General features: G+C 33.4%; 1 protein-coding gene across 2 annotated transcripts; it reads right to left on the bottom strand.

Annotated features, from left to right (window-relative positions):
* Positions 1–13,240: 13,240 nt before the first annotated feature.
* On the bottom strand, positions 13,241–17,099 carry LOC120142174 (KH domain-containing protein At2g38610-like). Of its 2 annotated transcripts, XM_039156923.1 has the most exons (8): positions 16,947–17,099; positions 16,735–16,823; positions 15,712–15,863; positions 14,600–14,716; positions 14,369–14,485; positions 14,081–14,224; positions 13,622–13,795; positions 13,241–13,588 (listed from the first exon to the last, which is right to left on the bottom strand). In XM_039156923.1, the coding sequence occupies exons 1-7, from the start codon at positions 17,024–17,026 to the stop codon at positions 13,649–13,651; spliced, it is 846 nt and encodes a 281-aa protein (XP_039012854.1). In that variant the 5' UTR covers positions 17,027–17,099; the 3' UTR covers positions 13,241–13,588; positions 13,622–13,648. The 2 variants fall into 2 exon arrangements, with proteins under 2 accessions (XP_039012854.1, XP_039012847.1); XM_039156916.1 differs by having other exon boundaries at positions 13,241–13,795.
* Between the last annotated feature and the right edge of the window lie 4,496 nt (positions 17,100–21,595).

The following is a 21,595-nucleotide window of genomic DNA, read 5'->3' as shown; positions in this document are numbered from 1 at the left end:
AGTGTACCGATGCACTAAGGGTCCAACGGTCAAAATATTTGAATTTTACACTGATACACCCATGCACCATGGGTATGCATCGATGCACTGACGCTCCCAACTGCTTTAATTAATTGTTTTCACACTTAAACAGCTATATTGACTCCACTAAGCATCCCCAACATTCAAAATCATTTGAAGGTATATTTAAACAAGCTTAGAAGCCATTGATCAACAACAAGAAACAACAATCAACAAGAATCAAGAGAGAATCAAGAGAGAATCAAAGAGAAAGCATCAAACCTCAAGTTTGAGCATTTCAAGCCTATTTTTCATTCAATATTCATTTTGCTTTCAAGAACACTACTTGTACTCAATTGTATTCATTTTTTATTGTTCTTTTCTTTGTTCTAGAATTGTGCAAACAATCTACCTTGTGAGGATTTCCTTGTAAGTTTGCAAATTTGTAATCTTCTCTTTGAGAAAGAGTGTTCTCAAGAATTAGGGTATATTCTTGAGGGAGTTGTAAGGTTATCTTTTTGGCCTCAAAAGAAAGAACAAATTAGTGAATTTGTTGGAAAATCCTTAGTTTGGATAGCTAAGGTAGTGGACGTAGACGTTGATTGAGAAAGTCGAACCACTCTAAATCGTTGTGCAAATCTTTTCAAGTTTCTGCAAAAGCTTCCACCAAAACTTTAATTGCTAATTCACCCCCTCTTGGCCTATTCCATCAATCGATTAACTCAACAATTGGTATCAGAGCCTCACTCATTCGAAGGTTTAATCGCCTCTTGAGTCAATTCGGGAAGAGTTACATCAATTATCAAGTCATCAATGGCATCTACTTCAAATGTCGACTCCGGTCTCGATTCGATGCTCGTCAACAAGCCTCCTTTCTTCAATGGAGCTAACTATGCCTATTGGAAGAATAGGATGATGTATTTCATTCAAGCAAGTGACATGGGAGCATGGAATGTTGTAGAAGACAGATATATCAAGCCTCTCACTCATCCAAGATTGTGGAGTGATGGAGAGACAAGAATGTTCCCGCTCAACTCCAAAGCAATTCATATCATATTTTGTGCTCTTAGACCATATGAATATGGAAGAGTTTCATCTTGTACAACTGCCAAAGAAATATGGGATAAACTACAAGTCACTCATGAAGGCACCGACGAGGTAAAAGAATCTAACATTAGTCTTCTAACACATAGCTATGAAAATTTCAGGATAAAACCAAATGAAGATATCAAAGCTATGACAGATGGATTCTCAACGATTGTCAATGGTCTCAAATCATATGAAGATATCATTCCAAACGAAAAGCTTGTGAGGAAGTTAGTTTTCTCACTTCCAAAATTGTGGCAATCCAAGAAGAAAATAATCATCGAGGCTAAGAACCTAAAATCCTTAACTCTTGAAGAGCTAATTGGTTCCCTCCTCACTCATGAAATGATACTTGAAGATGAGGCATACCTCGATAAGATTGATGAGACACCAAAGGATAAGGAGAAGAATAAAAACATTAGAGTTGCTCTCAAATCCACAAAAGATGAGAGTGATTCAGATGAATATGAGGATGACGAGGAAATGAAATTGTTTGCCAAACGGTTCAGAAAAATGATGAGACCTTACCGAGGAAGAAAATTCAAACGAAATGAAGGTCTCAAAAATGAACCAAAAGAGAATGACCCTATCATTTGCTATAAATGCAAAAAGTCGGGGCATGTCAAATATGATTTCCCATAATTGAAAAGAAAGGGTTAATCAAAGAATAAGCACAAGGCTCATGTGGCTACATGGAGCGATGAAGAGGGTTCCAATGAAGAGGAACAAGAAGTAGCAAACTTGTGCTTGATGGCATTCGAGGAAGATTCTAAGGTAACCTCTAACTCATCTGAATTAGATGATTTATCTTATGATGAGTTATTAGAGGAATATAATGGGTTGGCTTCATATTATGAGAAATTATTTTTAAAATATAAAAATGATGTCTCAAAATTGAAAAATGAAAATAAGCGCATATTCAAGACCAACAATGATTTTGAAAGTAAAATCAAAGACTTGCAAATCAAACTAGAAGAGTTTGAAAATAAAAATTCAGATTTGCAAAATTTACTTTCAAAGACCAATGATGATCATCCAAAGAAAATTGATGATCTTAAAGCATTTTTTGATAAAGTTAGAACAAAACGTTTTGAAAATGGAGAAAATTCAAAATCCAACTTTATTAGAAAAAGTTTTAAAAACTACAATCATAGAGGTCCCCGAAAAACCTCTAATGGAAAAATCGTTAGAAGTGTATGGGTTCCTAAAGGACTCATTACTACTAAAGATAAAGATATCTTACACAAATGGATACCTAAGGGGACTAGGATTTTGGAAACTAATGAATATGGACCCAAAAGAATTTGGGTACCAAAAATTAGAAATTAATCTATGTTTGTAGGAAAATGAGCATTGCTACAAGGCACAAGAAACAAATTCAAACTCATGGTACCTTGATAGTGGATGCTCAAGACACATGACCAGAGACAAAAGCCGGTTCATAGAGCTTAACGCCAAAAATGGAGGAGAAGTGACTTTTGGTGATAATTCAAAAGGTCACATCGAAGGTATAGGTACCATAGGTAATACATCCTCCATACAAATTAAAAATGTTTTATATGTGAATGAATTAAAGCATAATCTCTTAAGTATTAGTCAATTATGTGATAAAGGATTCAATGTCATGTTTGAAACTAATGGTTGTAAAGTTATTGACATTGCATCTAATCGGATTATGCTTGTTGGTCATAGAATAGGAAACATATACATGGTACATTTAGACTCTATTGATATGACTAATTTATGCCTAGTTACTAAGGATGAGCATGATAGTTGGTTATGGCATAGGAGACTAGGACATGCTAGTATGAGTGTTTTGCAATGGCTAATTCAAGGAAATTTAGTTCGAGGGTTGCCTAAGCTTAAATTTGATAATGATAAAATATGTTTTGCTTGTGCTAAAGAAACAAAAGCGAATTTCTTTTAAATCCATTAATGATGTATCAACTAGTAGAGTATTACAATTGATCCATATAGATCTTTTTGGGCCAACTAGGACTACTAGCTTGGGTGGAAAACAATATGCATTTGTCTTGGTAGATGACTATTCTAGATATACTTGGGTTCTATTCTTAAGTACTAAAGATGAAGCATTAGAAAAATTCATCACGTTTTCAAAAGTAATCCAAAATGAAAAAGGTTACTCTATAACTAGTGTTAGGAGTGATCATGGAACTGAATTTGAAAATCTTGGATTTACTACTTTTTGTAATTCTAATGGTATTAGCCATAATTTTTCAGCACCTAGAACCCCTCAACAAAATGGAGTTGTAGAGAGGAGAAATCGAACTTTAGAAGAAATGGTTAGAACCATGCTTTGTGAAAACAATTTGCCAAAATATTTTTGGGCAGAAGCCACAAATACCGCTTGTTATGTTGTAAATCGAGTAATGATTAGGCCAATCTTAAAGAAAACTCCATATGAAATTTTCAAAAATAAAAAGCCTAACAATAGCTATTTTCATCCTTTTGGATGTAAATGTTTTGTTTTAAACAACGGTAAAGACAATCTTGGCAAATTTGATGCTAAAAGTGATGAAGAAATTTTTCTGGGTTATTCCTTAAATTCTAAAGCTTATCGAGTATTTCATAAAAGAACTTTAGTTGTAGAAGAGTCTATACATGTTGTTTTCGATGATAATCCCCTTCCAAGGAAGGATTCTTGTTTGAATGATGATGTGTATATTATAAATATAAATGACGTTGAACATGATGTTGGAGAACCATCATCAAAGGAAGAAACGAAAGATGAGGAAACTCAAGATCCTCTCGAGAATCCAACCATTGAAGAAAGGGAAGTATCTTACCCAAGAGAGTACAACTATGTCAAGGATGGTGAGATTATTAGTGATCCATCCAAAGGGGTAACAACTCAATCTTCTCTTAGAAATATTTGTAATTATGTTGCATTTATCTCATGCATAGATCCTAAGAATATTAAAGAAGCATTAAAAGATGAACATTGGATTATGGCTATGCAAGAAGAGTTAAATCAATTTGAGAGAAGTAAAGTATGGACCTTAGTTGAAAGGCCTAGTAATAAATCTACTGTAGATACTAGATGGATATTTAGGAATAAACTTGATGAGAGTGGTAATATAGTGAGAAACAAGGCTAGACTTGTTGCTCAAGGCTATACTCAAGAAGAAGGCATAGACTGTGATGAAACATACGCTCCCGTAGCTAGGATGGAAGCAATTAGAATGTTATTAGCATTTGCATATTTTCATGAATTTAAATTATATCAAATGGATGTTAAAAATGCATTTTTAAATGGTTTTATAAAGGAAGAAGTGTATGTGGAACAACCTCCTGGTTTTGAAGATTTAAAATTTCCAAATCATGTTCTTAAGTTGACAAAAGCACTTTATAGTTTAAAACAAGCTCCTAGAGCTTGGTATGAAAGATTGTCAAATTTTTTAATTGAGAAAGGTTTTTCCAAAGGGAAGGTTGACACTACATTGTTTTTAAAGCATAAAGGTAAAGATTTATTAGTAGTTCAAATTTATGTTGATGATATAATATTTGGTTCTACTAATGATGTTCTTTGCCAAGAATTTTCTAAGCTAATGCAAAGTGAATTCGAGATGAGCATGATGGGGGAGCTCTCATTTTTCTTGGGACTCCAAATCAAGCAAAGAAAAGATGGCATCTTCATCAATCAAGCTAAGTACTTCAAAGATATGCTCAAGAAATTTGGACTGGAAAATGGGAAGCCACATAACACTCCAATGAGCTCATCGACAAAGTTTGACATAGATGAAGGAGGTAAATATGTGGATGTTAAATTATATAGGTCAATGATTGGTTCTTTGATTTATCTAACTGTAAGTAGACTGGACATAATGTTTAGTGTTTGCTTATGTGCTAGATTTCAATCATGCCCTAAGGAATCACATTTACTAGCTATTAAGAGGATCTTTAGATACCTTAAGGACACTCCTAGTTTAGGACTTTGGTATCCTAGAGACTCTAGCTTTAGCTTGCATGCCTTCTCTGATGCGGATTATGGAGGATGCAAATTAGATAGGAAAAGCACCTCCGGTACTTGCCAATTCCTTGGAAATATGTTGATTTCTTGGTTTTCAAAGAAATAAAATTGTGTTTCATTATCTACCACTGAAGCGGAATACATTTCAGCCAATAGTTATTGTGCACATGTTTTATGGATGAAACAACAACTTTTTGATTATGGAATTGAAGTAGGTACCATTCCTATCAAGTGTGACAATACTAGTGCTATTTGTCTCACTAAAAATCCCATCCAACACTCTAGAACTAAGTATATTGAAATTAGACTTCACTTCATTAGAGACCATGTCGCTAAGGAAGATATAGTCCTAGAGTTTGTTGATACTTTGCACCAATTAGCGGATATCTTTACAAAACCTTTAGACAAGGAAAGATTTTGGACACTTAGGAGAGAATTAGGTTTAATTGACCTATCTTCACTTAGTGTTTAAAATAATTTTATCACTTTTAAGAATAAATGAAAAATGCTTATAATATTTTTTTATTGCATTCTTTGCTATTAGTTAGGGGGAGTTTATTTTGCTTGATGAAAATTAATTTTATGTTCAAAAGTAGTTTAAGGATTAATTTGATTGATTGAACATGATTAATTTTCAATATATGAGTTGCCAATACCACTAGAGCCAATTAATTTAGCATTTTGAGTGTTTAAAACAGATTTTTGACTTTTTTGTGCTTCATGCATTGATACACCTAACAGTGCATCGATGCATCCTTGAATGTGCATCAATACACCATGAAGGTGCACCGATGCACGCCTTGAATGTGCATCGATGCACAAGGACATGCATCGATGCATCAGTCAGGTTTTAGGGTTTATAAGGCTTATTTTCTCATTTGTTTCAAACCCTAAAAACTATACTCCATAGCTATACGCCTCTCTTCATCTCTAAATTCTCCTCTTGCTCCAAAATCAACATTTTTAATCGGAATCTTCGAGCTTTTCATCTCTATATCCTGCTACTATCATTAAATCGTGCAACACAATATCTCATTCCTCTCAAATCTGAAATTTTCAAGGTATTTTTCTAAAAACCTCTATTTTATCATATTCTAATCTTAGGAATAGTTTTAATTAGTTCTAGGATGAACATTCTAACGGACATTGATTGTTTGATGATTACAAACTAGATTTTACAACCAATTTCATCAAAAACTCACAAATTTTCAAAGAAAATTTTTGAATTTTTGAAATAAAAAAAATCAAAAATTTGAATTTAATTTTTAAATTTGATGTTTTTGATTTAATTATGTTGTTTTCATAAAAACTATACATATTATGGTTTTACAAAAATTGTTTTCAAATAGTTTTCAAAACCTTGCCCATTAGGATTCGGTTTAGAGTACCTTGAATTATTGAGGACTCAATTGAGTTTTGGGATTGATTATTGTACATACATGTGTTTTAAATTGCAGGTTACATTCCTTTTTCGAATCTTTAAAACATGTCAAATCCGAAACGCCCTAGGACTTCATCGAGTCGTTCTCGTTCAAACCAGCCTCCTAATCCCGTTCCTCCCCCACCTACATCTCTATTACGATCTTGTTTTAACATGCCTGAGCGTCGTAGAGATGAATTGTACTTTAGGTACAGTAATTTTTTTCAATCTTATAGAATCCGGGAAGAGCGTATTCCTTCTCTTCAAGCTATGATAGATATTGACTTTGAATACCTTCCGATTCTTAAAGCTTGGAAGTTTGATAAAATGTTTCAGCTCAAACCTATTGTTTATCAATAGTTAGTCCACATTTTCTATTCCAATGCGGTATGTATTCAAAACGAAACTCAATGTGGGACTATAGCCATTATATCCTATCTTTTAGTCCAATATATTAATATTGACCCCGAGACTATAACTTTCTATTTTGGGTTAGATGATGATGGGTTATATAATGAGAATGAAAATGTGGAATATCCCTATGTTCCAAATTCTAGTGTTAGTACTCTACGATCCCATCACGATCGTTTTCTTCATTTGATGATCTCTTGGTGGTTTAGACCATCCGGAGGTAGGTACTCCACTCTTCGTGCTAGGGATTTATGGTGGATGCGCTGTATTAAAAATAAGATCAAAATAAATCTGCCCCACATTATTTTTAGTCAACTAGTGGATATCATAAACATTGTTCCTTCAAAACATGTTGAAACATTGATTTATGGATGTCTTTTGAGTAACCTCTTTATCAAACTCGGTCTAAACGTCTCTCTCGACAATCCTATCCCACTCCAAAATCAAATCAATCTTACTTCCTTAAAGAAAGCGGATTAGAAACAAGACGAGCAAACTGGTCTTTGGGTATTTCGACCCGGTAAGCAAACTCCGGGAGCTAGTTCTTCACGATCTGCTCCTAGCTCTTCTCGTGCTCCTCCTCCTCCTCCGGCACCGGCTGTTGATGATGATCCTGAGTTTCAACAACTTATGCAAGAAATCGACGATCACGTTCCAGACGATGAGCCTGCACCGGAACCGGCATGGCAAGAAGATCAAATGCCACCATATTTTCGATCCTTCTTGGAGTCGTTTGATCTGAGGTTTGCCTCCATGGAGTCTCAGATTACTGAGTTTCAGCGGGATGTGCGTGAACGTATGGACGCACTCACTCTTGAAGTTCGAGCTCATTATCCTCCTCTTCCCGACCCTCTGATGGATTAGACCTTTTCTCCATGCTTTCTTAGTATTTCAAACTTGGATTATTTTTTATGTTTCTGGATTGTTTGTTTTGGATTGTTAAATGCTTGAATTTGTTATGGTTTGGATGATTGGATTTTGAACTTAATATATATATATATATGGTTTGGTTGAATTTTCTTATTTTTGCACCATTAGACATATATGACTAATTATGCCATTTCACATTTGATTATGAATATTGATTATGGAACTAATGGCTAATCTCTCTTTTGATTATGATCTTAGCAGCTTAAGCTATATTTACTTATAATCAATTGGCTATGCTTTTCAAAGCCTTGTTTGAAAACGTTTTAAAATCTTTTTGATTTAACAAAAAGGGGGAGAAATATTAAGTGTTAAAAGGGAGAAGTGTTATAGTAAGGGGGAGTAATTTTTCAAAATTGATTTCAAATTTTTAGAAAATCTTAAAATTACACACATGTTTTGTTATATCAAAAATGGGGAGATTGTTGAAAACATTTTGATGTTTTGATATAACAAATTAAGTTAAATGAATTTTAAAATTTTACAAATAATTTTATAAGTATATTCAATTTAATTACTTGAATATCAAATTATTACTCCAAGTCTTCAAGATCAATTTCAAACTTTACTAAATGTGTAAAATTGTGTTTTATACTTAATATATTTTTGAAACAATTTTCAAAAAGTATTTTGAACCAAAATCAAGCCTAAAATCAATTTTTCATAGTGATGCACCGATGCACCAATCCATGCATCGATGCACCATGAATTAAATTGAACATCGAATGCATTTGATGCATCGATGCACCAGCCATGCATTGATGCACTCTGGCTCTTTTAAAACATCGAATGCACTTGATGCATCGATGCACTCTTAGTGTACCGATGCACTAAGGGTCCAACGGTCAAAATATTTGAATTTTACAGTGATGCACCATTGGTATGCATCGATGCACTGATGCTCCCAACTGCTTTAATTAATTGTTTTCACACTTAAACGGCTCTATTGACTCCACTAAGCATCTCTAACGTTTAGAATCATTTGAATGTGTATTTAAACAAGCTTAGAAGCCATTGATCAACAATAAGAAACAACAATCAACAAGAATCAAGAGAGAATCAAAGAGAAAGCATCAAACCTCAAGTTTGAGCATTTCAAGCCTATTTTTCATTCAATATTCATTTTTCTTTCAAGAACGCTACTTGTACTCAATTGTATTCATTTTTTAGTGTTCTTTTCTTTGTTCTAGAATTGTGCAAACAATCTACCTTGTGAGGATTTCCTTGTAAGTTTGCAAATTTGTAATCTTCTCTTTGAGAAAGAGTGTTCTCAAGAATTGGGAATATTCTTGAGGGAGTTGTAAGGTTATCTCTTTGGCCTCAAAAGAAAGAACAAATTAGTGAATTTGTTGGAAAATCCTTAGTGTGGATAGCTAAGGTAGTGGACGTAGACTTTGATTGAGAAAGTCGAACCACTCTAAATCGATGTGCAAATCTTTTCAAGTTTCTGCAAAAGCTTCCACCAAAACTTTAATTGCCAATTCACCCCCCTCTTGGCCTATTCCATCAATCGATTAACTCAACAGTTTGGTTCTATAAAAAGAACCTGATTTCTCCATGTCAGTGCCCCTTTGGGCTTGCCAGACCACGTTCCTAAGCCCATCATAGGCTTATGCATATCGAGTTAAACTCGAGGGGATATATTCTCTTATGTCTAACAAGATGAATAAATTCCTATGAAAACATAAGGTATATGAATCCCGAGGGCTAATTACTAGGCCTAACACGGAGAATAAATTCTCATTAAGGCATCGTTTTTAACCCTAATTAAATGGGTTCGGAGTTTGGGTATATAGCTTGAAATAAAAGCTTTTAGAAATCTGAAAACACTGAGAGAAAATATCAATACAACTATTTTTTTGAAAAATTATCAAAGGTAAATAAAAAGGATCAAAAAAATTAAAATTTAAACTTACAACTTTCGCTTAAGAAGACTACCTGGTAATCAATTTTTGGCCTAACTCTCTTATGTTCTCAGTGGAGTCATCAAGCTGTCACAATGGTCCTTCGGGAGGTCTCGGGTTCGTGTCTTAACTTGGAATTGTGATAGAATCGCCACCGATCATTTTCAAATTAGGTGGGCACCTCGAACTTACCATTTACCATGTCTACGTCTTATCAGTGATTTGTCGAATTCATTAGTCGTTTAAGATCGAAGAAATGATAAGAACCCTTGAATCGTTCTTTCGGTACCATTTGATTACCGGTGTCTTAATCGTGAAAGTTAAAATCTAAAAAAATTAAATTTGATTCGAATTGTTTACCTTTGACAAACTTTTAATTTTAATTGGACCCCTTACAAAAAAATTATATCAAGGAAAAAAGAAATAAAATATAATAGAATAAATAAAATAAAGTAAATAAAATAAAACACTGCAAAATAAGAAAAATGAATCATGGCACCAATTATTAAAAACATAACAAATAAAATAAAAAGGGATTAAATTGAAACAAAATTGAAAACTAAAAGATCAATTACAAATGGTGACCAAATTGATTTACACTTTAAAACTCCATGGACTGCAAAAATAATTTAAGAATTTAATATTTACAATAAAGCCCCATACTACATAAATTCCCTAATCCTTACTTTTCATCCCATTTGTAACCTCTCACCCCAAAAGCTTCAAAACAAATGCTTTCAATACTCTTCAAACCCTCTCCCAGCCCACGGCCAAACACCTCGTCGGCCCACCGCACTGCCACAACTCTGCCCACCACCCACAATGGCTGAAGCACCATAAAACCTTCATTCAAAAGCCCTTTCTTCCCAAGCCTAGATTTGTCCACCAAACTCACATGCAAAGACCCTTGGCCTAGATCTAACCGAAACAAACTAGGTTTTTTTTACCTTTGATGGTGATGACTCTTTGATTCCTCGTGACTTTTTAATGTTCTGATAATCATCCTCGAAAGTTGTGTCCCTGTCTTCTTTTTTTAGTGGTTTTTTGGTTCCAAATGATTCCCCTATCATCGAAAGCTCATACCCATCTCTATGTTTTCTTGCAGGTTTTTATGCAACTTGGGATGTTCTTTTTTCCTTTTAAATAAGGGACCTCATCCCAGAATTAACGGGATTATTTTTTGATTTGTTTTGATTCTTACCATTTTTGTTTTCGCATCTTGATTTTAGTGTTTTCTCATTGATTTGGTTTCCTTTGGTTCCATATTCGAATCCACTCATTTTGGGTTTGATTGATTCAATGTTGTTGCTATTTTGGTTCTAATTTGGTTTCCAAAACTATCTGGAATGGCTTGAAAAAGCTTTTGTTCGAAGTGTTGGGAGTAATTCAACCATGCGTCGGTCACTAGCTGACGATGACCCTTGATATGTCTCTTGGTATGATTGTGGTCGTTGGATCAAACATACCATTTCTTACAGTCATCATTTGCATGCGCATGTGCCTTAGATTTTTTTTAGGGTTTTACAACCCTTGCATCATTAAAACTAGCCATTGATTTTTTGCCTTGATCCGATAGCTCCTTTTTTAGCGGCGCTTGACGAAAATGACAAAACCCTAGGGCTTTGGACCTCTTCTGGGCTTGGTAGATTCGACCTTCTTGGTCAGGCAAGCCTATATGCTAGACTTCATGATCCCTGCTGGACCTGGACATTGTTTTGGACTCTTTTGAATTGTCTGGATCTTCTTGAACCAGACTTAGACATTGGACCGCTTAACCCATCTTGAATCGAATCTGAAAATTAAATAATAATATATTTATATAATATAAATAATATATTATAATATATATATCCAAAAACTATATTATGTATACTATATATGATTTCAAAAACTATATATTATATATTTTTTCACAAAAATACATATTCTAAAAATATTAGACTATATATAATATAAATATTGGAATATATAATATAAACATGAAAATCCTTGAAGTAACCCTCGAACTAAAATATGTGTCTACAGTGGGTAGTCAACATCGTGTATATTCATCCTCCGAATATCAGTACTGAAAGTGGTCATTTTAAGGTCTTGGTGATTATAAAAACAAATATTGTAAGGGTCAAATGTTATTTTTTTTTAAATAATTGAATAATAATAAAACAAAACCATTATATATATATATATATATATGTTTTCAAAAATAATTCAAATTATTGATTTAAACTCAAAATAAGTTCAATGAAATCAACATAACTAAAGCTAAGAAATCTGACTAATAAACTTGAATAACCTAATCTTAAACTATATTAAATCTAGAATAATTATTTCATTAATTTAATAATTAAAAGTCTAAATGATTCTAAAAAGTATAAAACTCAAATCATCATATGAATCATTCGACTTTTGTAAGATATTACATCATAGTTATTTCAGACTATTCAAAAATAAATAAATTATTGAAATATTACTATTCTAATATAAACCAATATTATTATCCATTAAATATTTGAATTTGTACAAAAAAAAATGCATTAAAAATTATATATCTTATTTCAAATATTTGAGTGTACATAAATCTGAATTTGAGTTTATTTAAAGTTAGAGAATCAAAGTTCGAATTCTCTTAAAAGAAAATATACTCTATTTGATAATCTAGAGTCAAATTCAAATATACAATTTAAATATGCATTAATAATGCAAATTCGAATAATAAAGTATAAAGATATCTATTTATATTTATTTTAAATTCACAAAAATAATAATTTTAGTATATGAATTCATAAATTATTTGAATCTCTAAAAACATAGATAAATATATATATAAATATATGAATATGCAATTACCATCCCTAGTACTAATATGATTTGGGTATTTATTGATATTTAAATTTGACTTCAAAAATAATTAAATATATCAACATTTGTATCCAATTAAGTACTTAATTTGAGCTCAATTTTTAATTTGGTACGTAGATATTAAAAACCAATTGAATACCTAAATTTAGCTTTTAGTTTAAGAATGATACCTGAATTTTTCTACATAGTTCAAATAAGAAATTTAACAAAATATTAATTTAGACCAAAAAATAAAATTTACGTATTAATTTGAACTAATAAATCAAATTCATATATTTAATTTGATTAAAAATCTTTATTTATCGAAATAAACCTTAAAACCAAATTTAAATATATAAAATTCTATAACAAACTATATAAAGCAAGTTTAAGTACTACCGAAGACAAATTACTTTAGTAGAATAAGTCATTAGAATTCTTAAACAAGGTTAAAATGTTTGAATTATTCAATTGTAAATAGAACTAAGTAGGAAGAGTAATTCCATAATAAGTCCTTGTCGTACCCAATCCAATTAATGAACCTCTACAATATCAAATTCAAATTAATTAATCAACAAATCGAATATTATCAGTTAAATAAAATAATAATAGTAATATATAATATCAATCTCTCAGAATTTACTTTAATAAACATAAAGCGAGTAAAGAAGAAGATAAGATCCATATGAACAAAATGAGAGTACATTCTTTGTAGACCCAACTTACACTGCTTTGCTTCTTCATATAAACTACAAATGAGAGAAAATGGCGACAATCACCACACCCCTACAAAACTCAAACCCACCTTATATTCTGCACTCTACCACAAGAATAAATCCAATGAAAAGAGTTTACATGAAAACTGGCCTCACCAAACCTATACTTAAGATCCAAACTACATATTTCTTCTCTCTTTTATCCTTTTTTCCGAAAATCAAAATAACCAAAAACTGTTAACCTAATATTTTCAAGCTGTGCTTAATTGGCATGTATCAGAATTCAGAAGGTATACTTGGCTCTGAAATTCTATAGCAGTGACCGAACTTCTCCGGATGATTCATGGTTAAACTCTTAGTATCCTGTTTTGGGGCGTTTCATTCCACTGGTATTAAATGGAGAAACACAGCCGCTTGGACCCGGACTCTCCTCTCTGAAATTTGAATTTAGCATTGCCAGTTCATGTAATTGCTGCCTCTTGATAAAATCTTGCGACTCTTCCTACATACGCGAATATAAAGTTTAGACATTAGAAGCTAAAGTATTTATTAACAGTTTTAATACAATGAAACCTGCAAGTTTGTAAAAGCATAGGAGAATGCAATGCACATTGTTCAACAGCACAATCATGAGGATGCCAACGTACGACAGAGGAAAGAGCTCACACAAGAAAAAGAAGGAAATTTATACTTAACATATAATGAAGTTTCGAGCCGAATGCCTATATCAAAGTAGCCTATGGCTAACGTACTTTCTAGGAAAAGGAATAGAGATTGTGGTACATACCACAGGTTTGAGTAACTCCTCTATGATTTCCTGCGCCTGTCTAAGCCTTACATCAACAACGTTACCAGGTAAATCAGCCTCGATCAAGATGTGAAGTGGATCATTCAGGTGCTCGTATCCAGTTCTGCCTCTCAGCTTCTCTTCCTTCAGATGAAAAACAAACAAGAGAAACTATTCATTGCATTTTCCAGCCAGTTTCAGCTGAATCACAATAGAGACGAGTAGCCCAAAACTAGAGGCATTAAACCATTACAAAAACAAGAATAGTAGAAACTTAGGTAGCTTCACCTTGTCTGGATCCTTTATTGATCCTTTGCCTCTAATGTATACACGGCAGCCGGTAGTAGCTTCTACCCGCTTTAATGAATTGCCTCTAGGGCCTAGCAGTCTACCGACAAAATTGAACTAAAAACAAAGGAAAAATAGTCTAGAGATCAATAAGCATAAAAAGGTTTGTTCATTCAATTGAAATCTCGGAATTTTAATCCAAAGCACTGGCATTTTTCATATAAGGCTTACTGTTGGATATGTATCAACAGGAATTTCAAGACGCAAAATCCTCTTCACTCTGTATGAACTAGGGCTTGCCGGAGCACCTTGCCAGTCCATCGTCACTCCAGGAGGTCTACTTAATCTCTGTCAAAATAAAAAATAAACCATAGCAAAAAAGATAAGATGGGATAATTCACTCGAGTACTTGAGTTGAGTTTCCAAGAATAACTTCTCAATGCTTCATTACAGAACAAGTACTGAAATGTTTAAAATATATATAATTACAATGTTAACCAGTTGAAATAAGAAAACAAAAACGAACATAAGTTGAATACATCCTAACGACAAAAACTGAACTGATGTCTGATAGATTGCAAATGTATGCATTTCGAGCACCTCAAAAAGAAAATACCATTCTGGAAATCGTAGCATTTTCGACAATAAACAAACTTGATCCTCATCTGTGTTTATTCAAGAGGATAAATCTTTAAATAAAATATTGGACATTAAACTATTGTTTTGCCAGAGCCATCAAACAGATGCAAAGAGGATAGATGAAACTCAAATATTCACCATTTGGCAGGAGTGCTTTCATTTAGTAACAATTTGTCCATTTTCATCATTCTTATTTCATGAATTGAGCTTAGCAACCAAAAAATATAAAAATAAAAAATCACAGTTTTAGAACAGTCACATAGTAACTAAACTCATTATCCTTTCGAGATGGTCTGCAATTTGAAGCACATATAAAATTATATTAACTGATTTTAGAGTTTATTAATCATACTAATAAAGCAAGAGAAACCACTTCAAACTTTATTGTCTATTTGTTGTCTTTATGATGCCATAAGACAAGACTGAGATGTTATGGTTCCCCTTGGCAATTTTTTTTGGACATTCATATTACAATGGCGGTTAGCAGATATAATCTTAGAGCGAATGTAAGAGAATTAAAAGCATAAAGAACTAGTCAGTTTCAGTTTTACTCAAATTGTCAATTTATAGGCATGACACAGACATTGTGAATTTAAACGAAAAGAACTCAATCAACCAAACAAGAGAGAATGTGGATTATATTTATAGACAGACACACAAATATACAAAATAATGCTAAAATGAAAATTTTTAAAAATAGTTACCTCTTGAGGAAGGCTATTCCAACTACTTAATCCTGTCCCATAAACATTTGACATAAGATTTGAAGAAGCCATGGGACTGGGGCTTCTATGCCTCATCGGGTCGAAGTCACCAAACCCTTGGTTGGACATCATTCTCGAGACCCGAAATATCTCTGCATATGGGGACAGATATACAAGAAGGGGGTGGCATTATGAAATCGTGTCAGTGCATGAAAGGAATATAGCATTCAAAATAAAATCAGAAAGAAATAAAAGGATCACGGTGGATAATGAAAGATTATAGAGCACGGATGGAACATCAACCACAAGTAAATAAAACCAATCTCCGATAATAAACCAATTCAAGGCAATACCTATAAAAAACTTAGAATCTGATTTCTGAAAACATACTGCAATATAGAAAGAATATAAAATGGGAAGCAAAAGCTAGACACAAATATATAAAATTATATTCAATGTGAAACAAAAGGATGCATAAGCCTATGAAAAACATTTATCGTCCAAATCAATCAAGATAACTAGCTCGCATTATTGCATTCAGATTCAATATCAGAAAGATTTTCTGAAATTCAAATTTAGCAGAAGAATCGATCTTACAAGTTCTACTCCTTTTGTATCCTAGCATTCCAATATTCACACTTTCTTTTGAAGAAACAAGTAAAACTCCAACAGCAATAAGTTCTCAGAATCCAAAACTTAAGAATCTCTTCGATCAGCATTTAATCAAGAAGGTAGAGCCAAGGCTTGAAATTAGAGCATCATTTAATAAAAACAACAACGATTATGAGTGACTTTCTCATAAACAGCTAATTCAAGTGTTGAGACACTATCGAGAACACAAAGGTGTGGCGAGAGTGAATCATGTTTCAGCATAGACCATAACAATCAAAGAGGATAAACATTAAGAAACACATTTGAACATCCCATCACTCAAACTGATCGAACATGGCTAATTTAAAAGCAGAACAAACCCATAGAGAAAAGAAAAACCTAGATCCAATACGGCGATAGTAAAGTAGCAACCTTGATTTAGCAGTCGGCTACATATCGGAAGAACTTGCAAGAAAGGTCCAAGCTTTTGATGCTCTGCCAACAGCTCTGATAAGTACTGACTGATGATGGCAGGGGGAAAAAAGCACCCCCAAAACCCCAAACAGATCAAAAAATTGTTAAAACCCAAAAAGAAAGAGAAAAATCTGCAAGAAGAAGGATTACGAAGTTAAAATTATGTTTACCTCTCAACCTCTGGAGTGCTTCTAATTTGAGGAGAAGCAGCTCTTGCAGGTGAGAAGTTGGAATTGTATAGTCCAGACATGTTCTTGCCTTCTATGATCAATTCCTTGGAGAAATAAAAGAACCGGATTTTGATTAAAAAAAATTATAGTTGTTGTTGGGAAAACCATAATATATATATATACATATTTAAGAAAAAAAATAACCAATAAAGTGTCAACAGATGTATTTGAAATTTTCTGAAAGTAAATCTTTAATAAAAAAATAATAATTTTCTACAGATTTTCTTTTTACGATTGCATGCTATCAGGTTAAATAAACGTAAACTCTAATATGGGTATTCATTTGACGTATTTGGTTTACATTTATTTAACTTAGGGGCTGTTTATTTGGCTCTGAATAAAATTATTCAGCGTTGAATATTGAACCGTTCAACATTCAGATTGTTTGTTTCTCACTTCTAAATGATTCAGTGTTGATTGATTCAGTACTGATTGATTCAGCAAAACAGTGTTTAATGATTCAACACAGAAGTATTTATTTAAAAAGTTATTATTTAGCAAATCATTAAAATTTCATTAATTGTTAAACAGACTAGCGATAATTAATTGAGTTGTCATAGTAATATACGATTAATTAATTTTTTTAAAACAAATCACTAACACACGGATCAACTAGACTCCAGCCTCTCTTTATGCAGCTGAAGAACAATATCATCTAGTGGTTCCGAAAGCAACCTCATTCCAACAGGAGCTCCTCTTCCCATCACTGTCAATCTATCCGCTACTCCGTTTTGCTCCCTTCGAATATGCGTGATTCTAACAATCTAGTCCCGGTCAAGAAGCTCTTGGACAGCCGAAACTAAGGAACAACAAACTAGCTGTCGTTCTCGTTGTTTAACATCCAGGCAACGTCACTATTGTCCGTTTCATATTCGACTTGTCGAAATCCCAAACACCAAGCATGATGAAGAAGATCATTGCACGCCCAAAGCTCGGCTTTAATGACAAAACATTTACCCAGGCTCCGAGAAAATCCAAACGGCCTTTCACCTTCATAATTCCGAATGAGACCCCCAGCTGTGTCTCATTATCGATCGGATGGACTGCTCGATCGGAGTTACCTTTCACCCAAAACCAACAGGTGGTCGAATCCACTTCATAGCAGGCGAGACATGTCAAAAGAAAGCAACTTTTTAATGATCATTTGCCCTCTCAATTTCATCTATAAGCCGTTTACAACAAGCAAAGAGGTTCTCCTTCTCGACGTAGTCAACATGAAAGACGATCTTGCATCTACGCTTTCACAGATGCCAACAAACTACAGCAAATTTAATTGGCCAAATTTCCATGTTAGAAGAAAACATACCAGGCGTCTGCAAATTTAGTGCGATCCACTCACCGAAAGGGATGGACATGAACACAGTGAGTTTGTCCTTCCTAAAAAATGTGGGCCAGATATCAATAGCTTGTTTGCATTGGCGGAAAACATGATCACCATCTTCAGCTCCACCGCCACAAATGAAATAGCATGAGTCGCTAGCTAGGTGATGCCGACAACGCTCAACATTCGTAAAAATACTATCGTGCGTAACGAGCCAGAGAAAGGTTCTAATACATGGTTTTTAGAACTGGACTGGTTAGCGAACCGGTCATACCACCGGTTTATTGGGCCGGTTCGCTGGTTCAATCAGTCGAACCGGACGACGTCATAATTATTTAAAAAATTAAATAAAAATACCAAAAATAATTTTTTATATCACAAGTTATTTTTAAAGCAAGTCATAACATATATAATTAAAAAAACCATAAAATCAAGTGAAACAAAATGATTCAAATTAACTACAACATAATATTTAAGGTAAAACATATTAAATAATAAATATAATTATACAACTATAATTAAAAAATAAATTTAGGGCTAAAAAATTATAACAAAATGATATTGTTTGGTTTAATTTTTTAAAAAAAATAATCACATGGCTAAGAAACATAGAAGAGCATCCCAAAAATCTAAAGTGTAAAAATATGAGAACAAAACAATCCCACATGACTAAGAAACATAGAAGAGCATCCCAACTAACTTCTATAAATAATAGAGGTAATTTGGCATTCAAAATCATGGAGACTTTTGGTGAGCATTGAGTTAACTATTATTTACTTCAATCAAACTCGAATTTCAGGCTTCAATCGAGCTTCTAAATTTTTTTTGAATTCAAGCCTTTTCGAGTTCAGATATCAATATTATATTTCGAGTTCGAGTTGGACTTGATAATTTTTAGCTTGTGAGTTTGAGTCGAGTTGAGCTTACTTTTAAAGTTTTCAAATTCGAGCTGAGCTTAGCAATACTCGAGTTCGACTTGGCTCGTTTAACAAACGACGTCGTTTGGTTTAATTTTTTTTAAATAAATTTGACGGTTTTTTCCGGTTTTTTCCGGTTTTCAACCGATCCGGTTCAAACGGTTCAGCGGTTCCGGCCAGTTCACTAATAGCGGTTCAACCGGTGTAGATTGTACCGGACTAGATAGCAATTCCCGATTGAACCGGCCGATCCGGTCCGATTTTCAAAATACTGTTCTAATGCGGTACGGGACCTCAATCTTCCAAAGCAGACTCCAGTTAAAATGGTTGTTTTCATCCGACGAAGCTGTAAGGGCTGTATACGCAGACTTGGAGGAGAACTTGTTACTCGCTTCCCATCGCCATCCAGGGACATCCGGCCCCAAGCTATCATGAGCTGGTATGATAGTCATGATTTTCTGAATTATATGTTCAGGAAGGAGGGGTGACAGCCGCTCTCAATCCCAAGATCCAGAAGGAAGAAAAAAATCACTAACTACAGTAGGAGCAGGCGAGCTGGGGCCTTAATAGGCGAAGACCAATCTCTCCTTATTATCCAACCAGTGATCATACCAGAAGTCTGTAGTCTTGCCATCCCGGATATTCCACATTAAGTTCTCATTAAATTCTCCCCAAATATGTTGTAGGCCTTTCCAAAGTCGAGAGCCATTTGCACCCCCAAAGTAAAAGGGATCGGGTCCTCCCATTTATACATCGTTCGAACAATCCTCACCCATAAAGCACTAGGCTTTGTGACTAGTTGGAAGGCGATCTTCATTAAAAAAGCCTTGTTTTGTTTGTAAAGATTCCTCATACCCATACCGCCCTCGGCCGTCGGCTTAGTCATCGTGTCCCACTTCACAAGCGATAAGGCATTAGTATTACTATTCGACTCACAAATGAATCGTCGAATAATTTTCTCCATATCCTCACAGAGGCCTTTAGGAAGCCACGAAGATTGCATGACATAACCCGGTATTGCTTGAAGAACCGCCTTTGCTAAAATTATTTTGCCCGCCAACGAAAGGGATTTTGCCACCCAACCCGAGAGCCTTTCATTCATTTTATCACGCAAATATTACAACTCTGAAGTATTTTATTAAACAAAAGTATCATCATTTTTGTTATAATGCTAATTAGTTGTATTGTTTTAATTTTTTTAATAATTTTATAAAATAGAAGTACTTTCGTATGAACTAAGAGGTGACTTGGATGAAGACTCAAACCAACTATATAATGTAAACACATATATTTGGTGTTTTAATCAGTTTTGGTTAGGAATATCAAATTTTTAGTCGTCTCAAATTTACAGTGTCCATGAATATTAAGATTCAAATTTTTTATCTTGTTTAAAAAATTTAATGACTTATTTCACTCGAACAGGTAATTGTTGGCGTAGAATATCTTGTTAAAGCTAAGGTGGCAAATGGGTCATACGGATCGGGTTAGAGTTAGGTCATTTCGGATCGAGATTATATTAGATTTAGTTTAATTCGAGTCAGGTTGGATCTGGTTCGAATTTAGTTCAAGTGTATGGTATAACAGGACGGGTCAATTTTCAGGTGGTTCAATTTTTGGTCGGCTGATTATCAGATCGATTGTTTTTAGGTTCGAATCAACATCAGATCCATTGATTTTTGATCCGGTTAATATTGGATCAGTTAGATTTCGGATAGGATCAATATTAGATTAGTTTATTTTTCAGATCGGGTCAATATCAGATCGGTTGATGTTCGGTTTAGGTCAGCCTTTGGATCATGTCAATTCGGGTTGAGATGGTTATGAGTATAATCAAGTATATAAGAAATTATTGATATATTCTTATAAAAAAATATGTCTTTTTATTTATTAATCTTATAATTTAGGCTTAATTACAATTTTCAATCGTTCAATATTTTAAATTAAACCATCATTTAGATATAATAATTTGACACAAATACGATCTTATAACACATGTTACAGCTTGTTACGAAAATTTTATATTGATATTGTACGTAAAGTTTATAATGAGAACTATTTTATGAAGAAATAACAAATATTTTTTTATTAAATTTTTTTTTCAATATAAGGAAACTTTTTATTATTTTCATTATAAATCTAATATTAATATATTATTTTCTTTGTTCGAGTTCGATAGGATCGGGTTAAATTCGGTTCGGATCAAATTGGATATGAGTCCATATTGGGTCAGTTAAATTTTGGATCAAGTATGGTTCAGGTTTATATTTGTTAATATTTTTTTTATTAAGCTAAGGTGATTATAAATTAGTATCAGTTCTAAATAATCTCAACCATTTGATAATGAACGCTCA

This window comes from Hibiscus syriacus, unplaced genomic scaffold, assembly GCF_006381635.1.
Source record: "Hibiscus syriacus cultivar Baekdansim isolate YM2019G1 unplaced genomic scaffold, ASM638163v2 tig00002237_pilon, whole genome shotgun sequence".
NCBI lineage: Eukaryota > Viridiplantae > Streptophyta > Magnoliopsida > Malvales > Malvaceae > Hibiscus > Hibiscus syriacus.
Note: the sequence above shows the minus strand (reverse complement) of the source record. Positions and strands in the feature narration are given on the sequence as shown.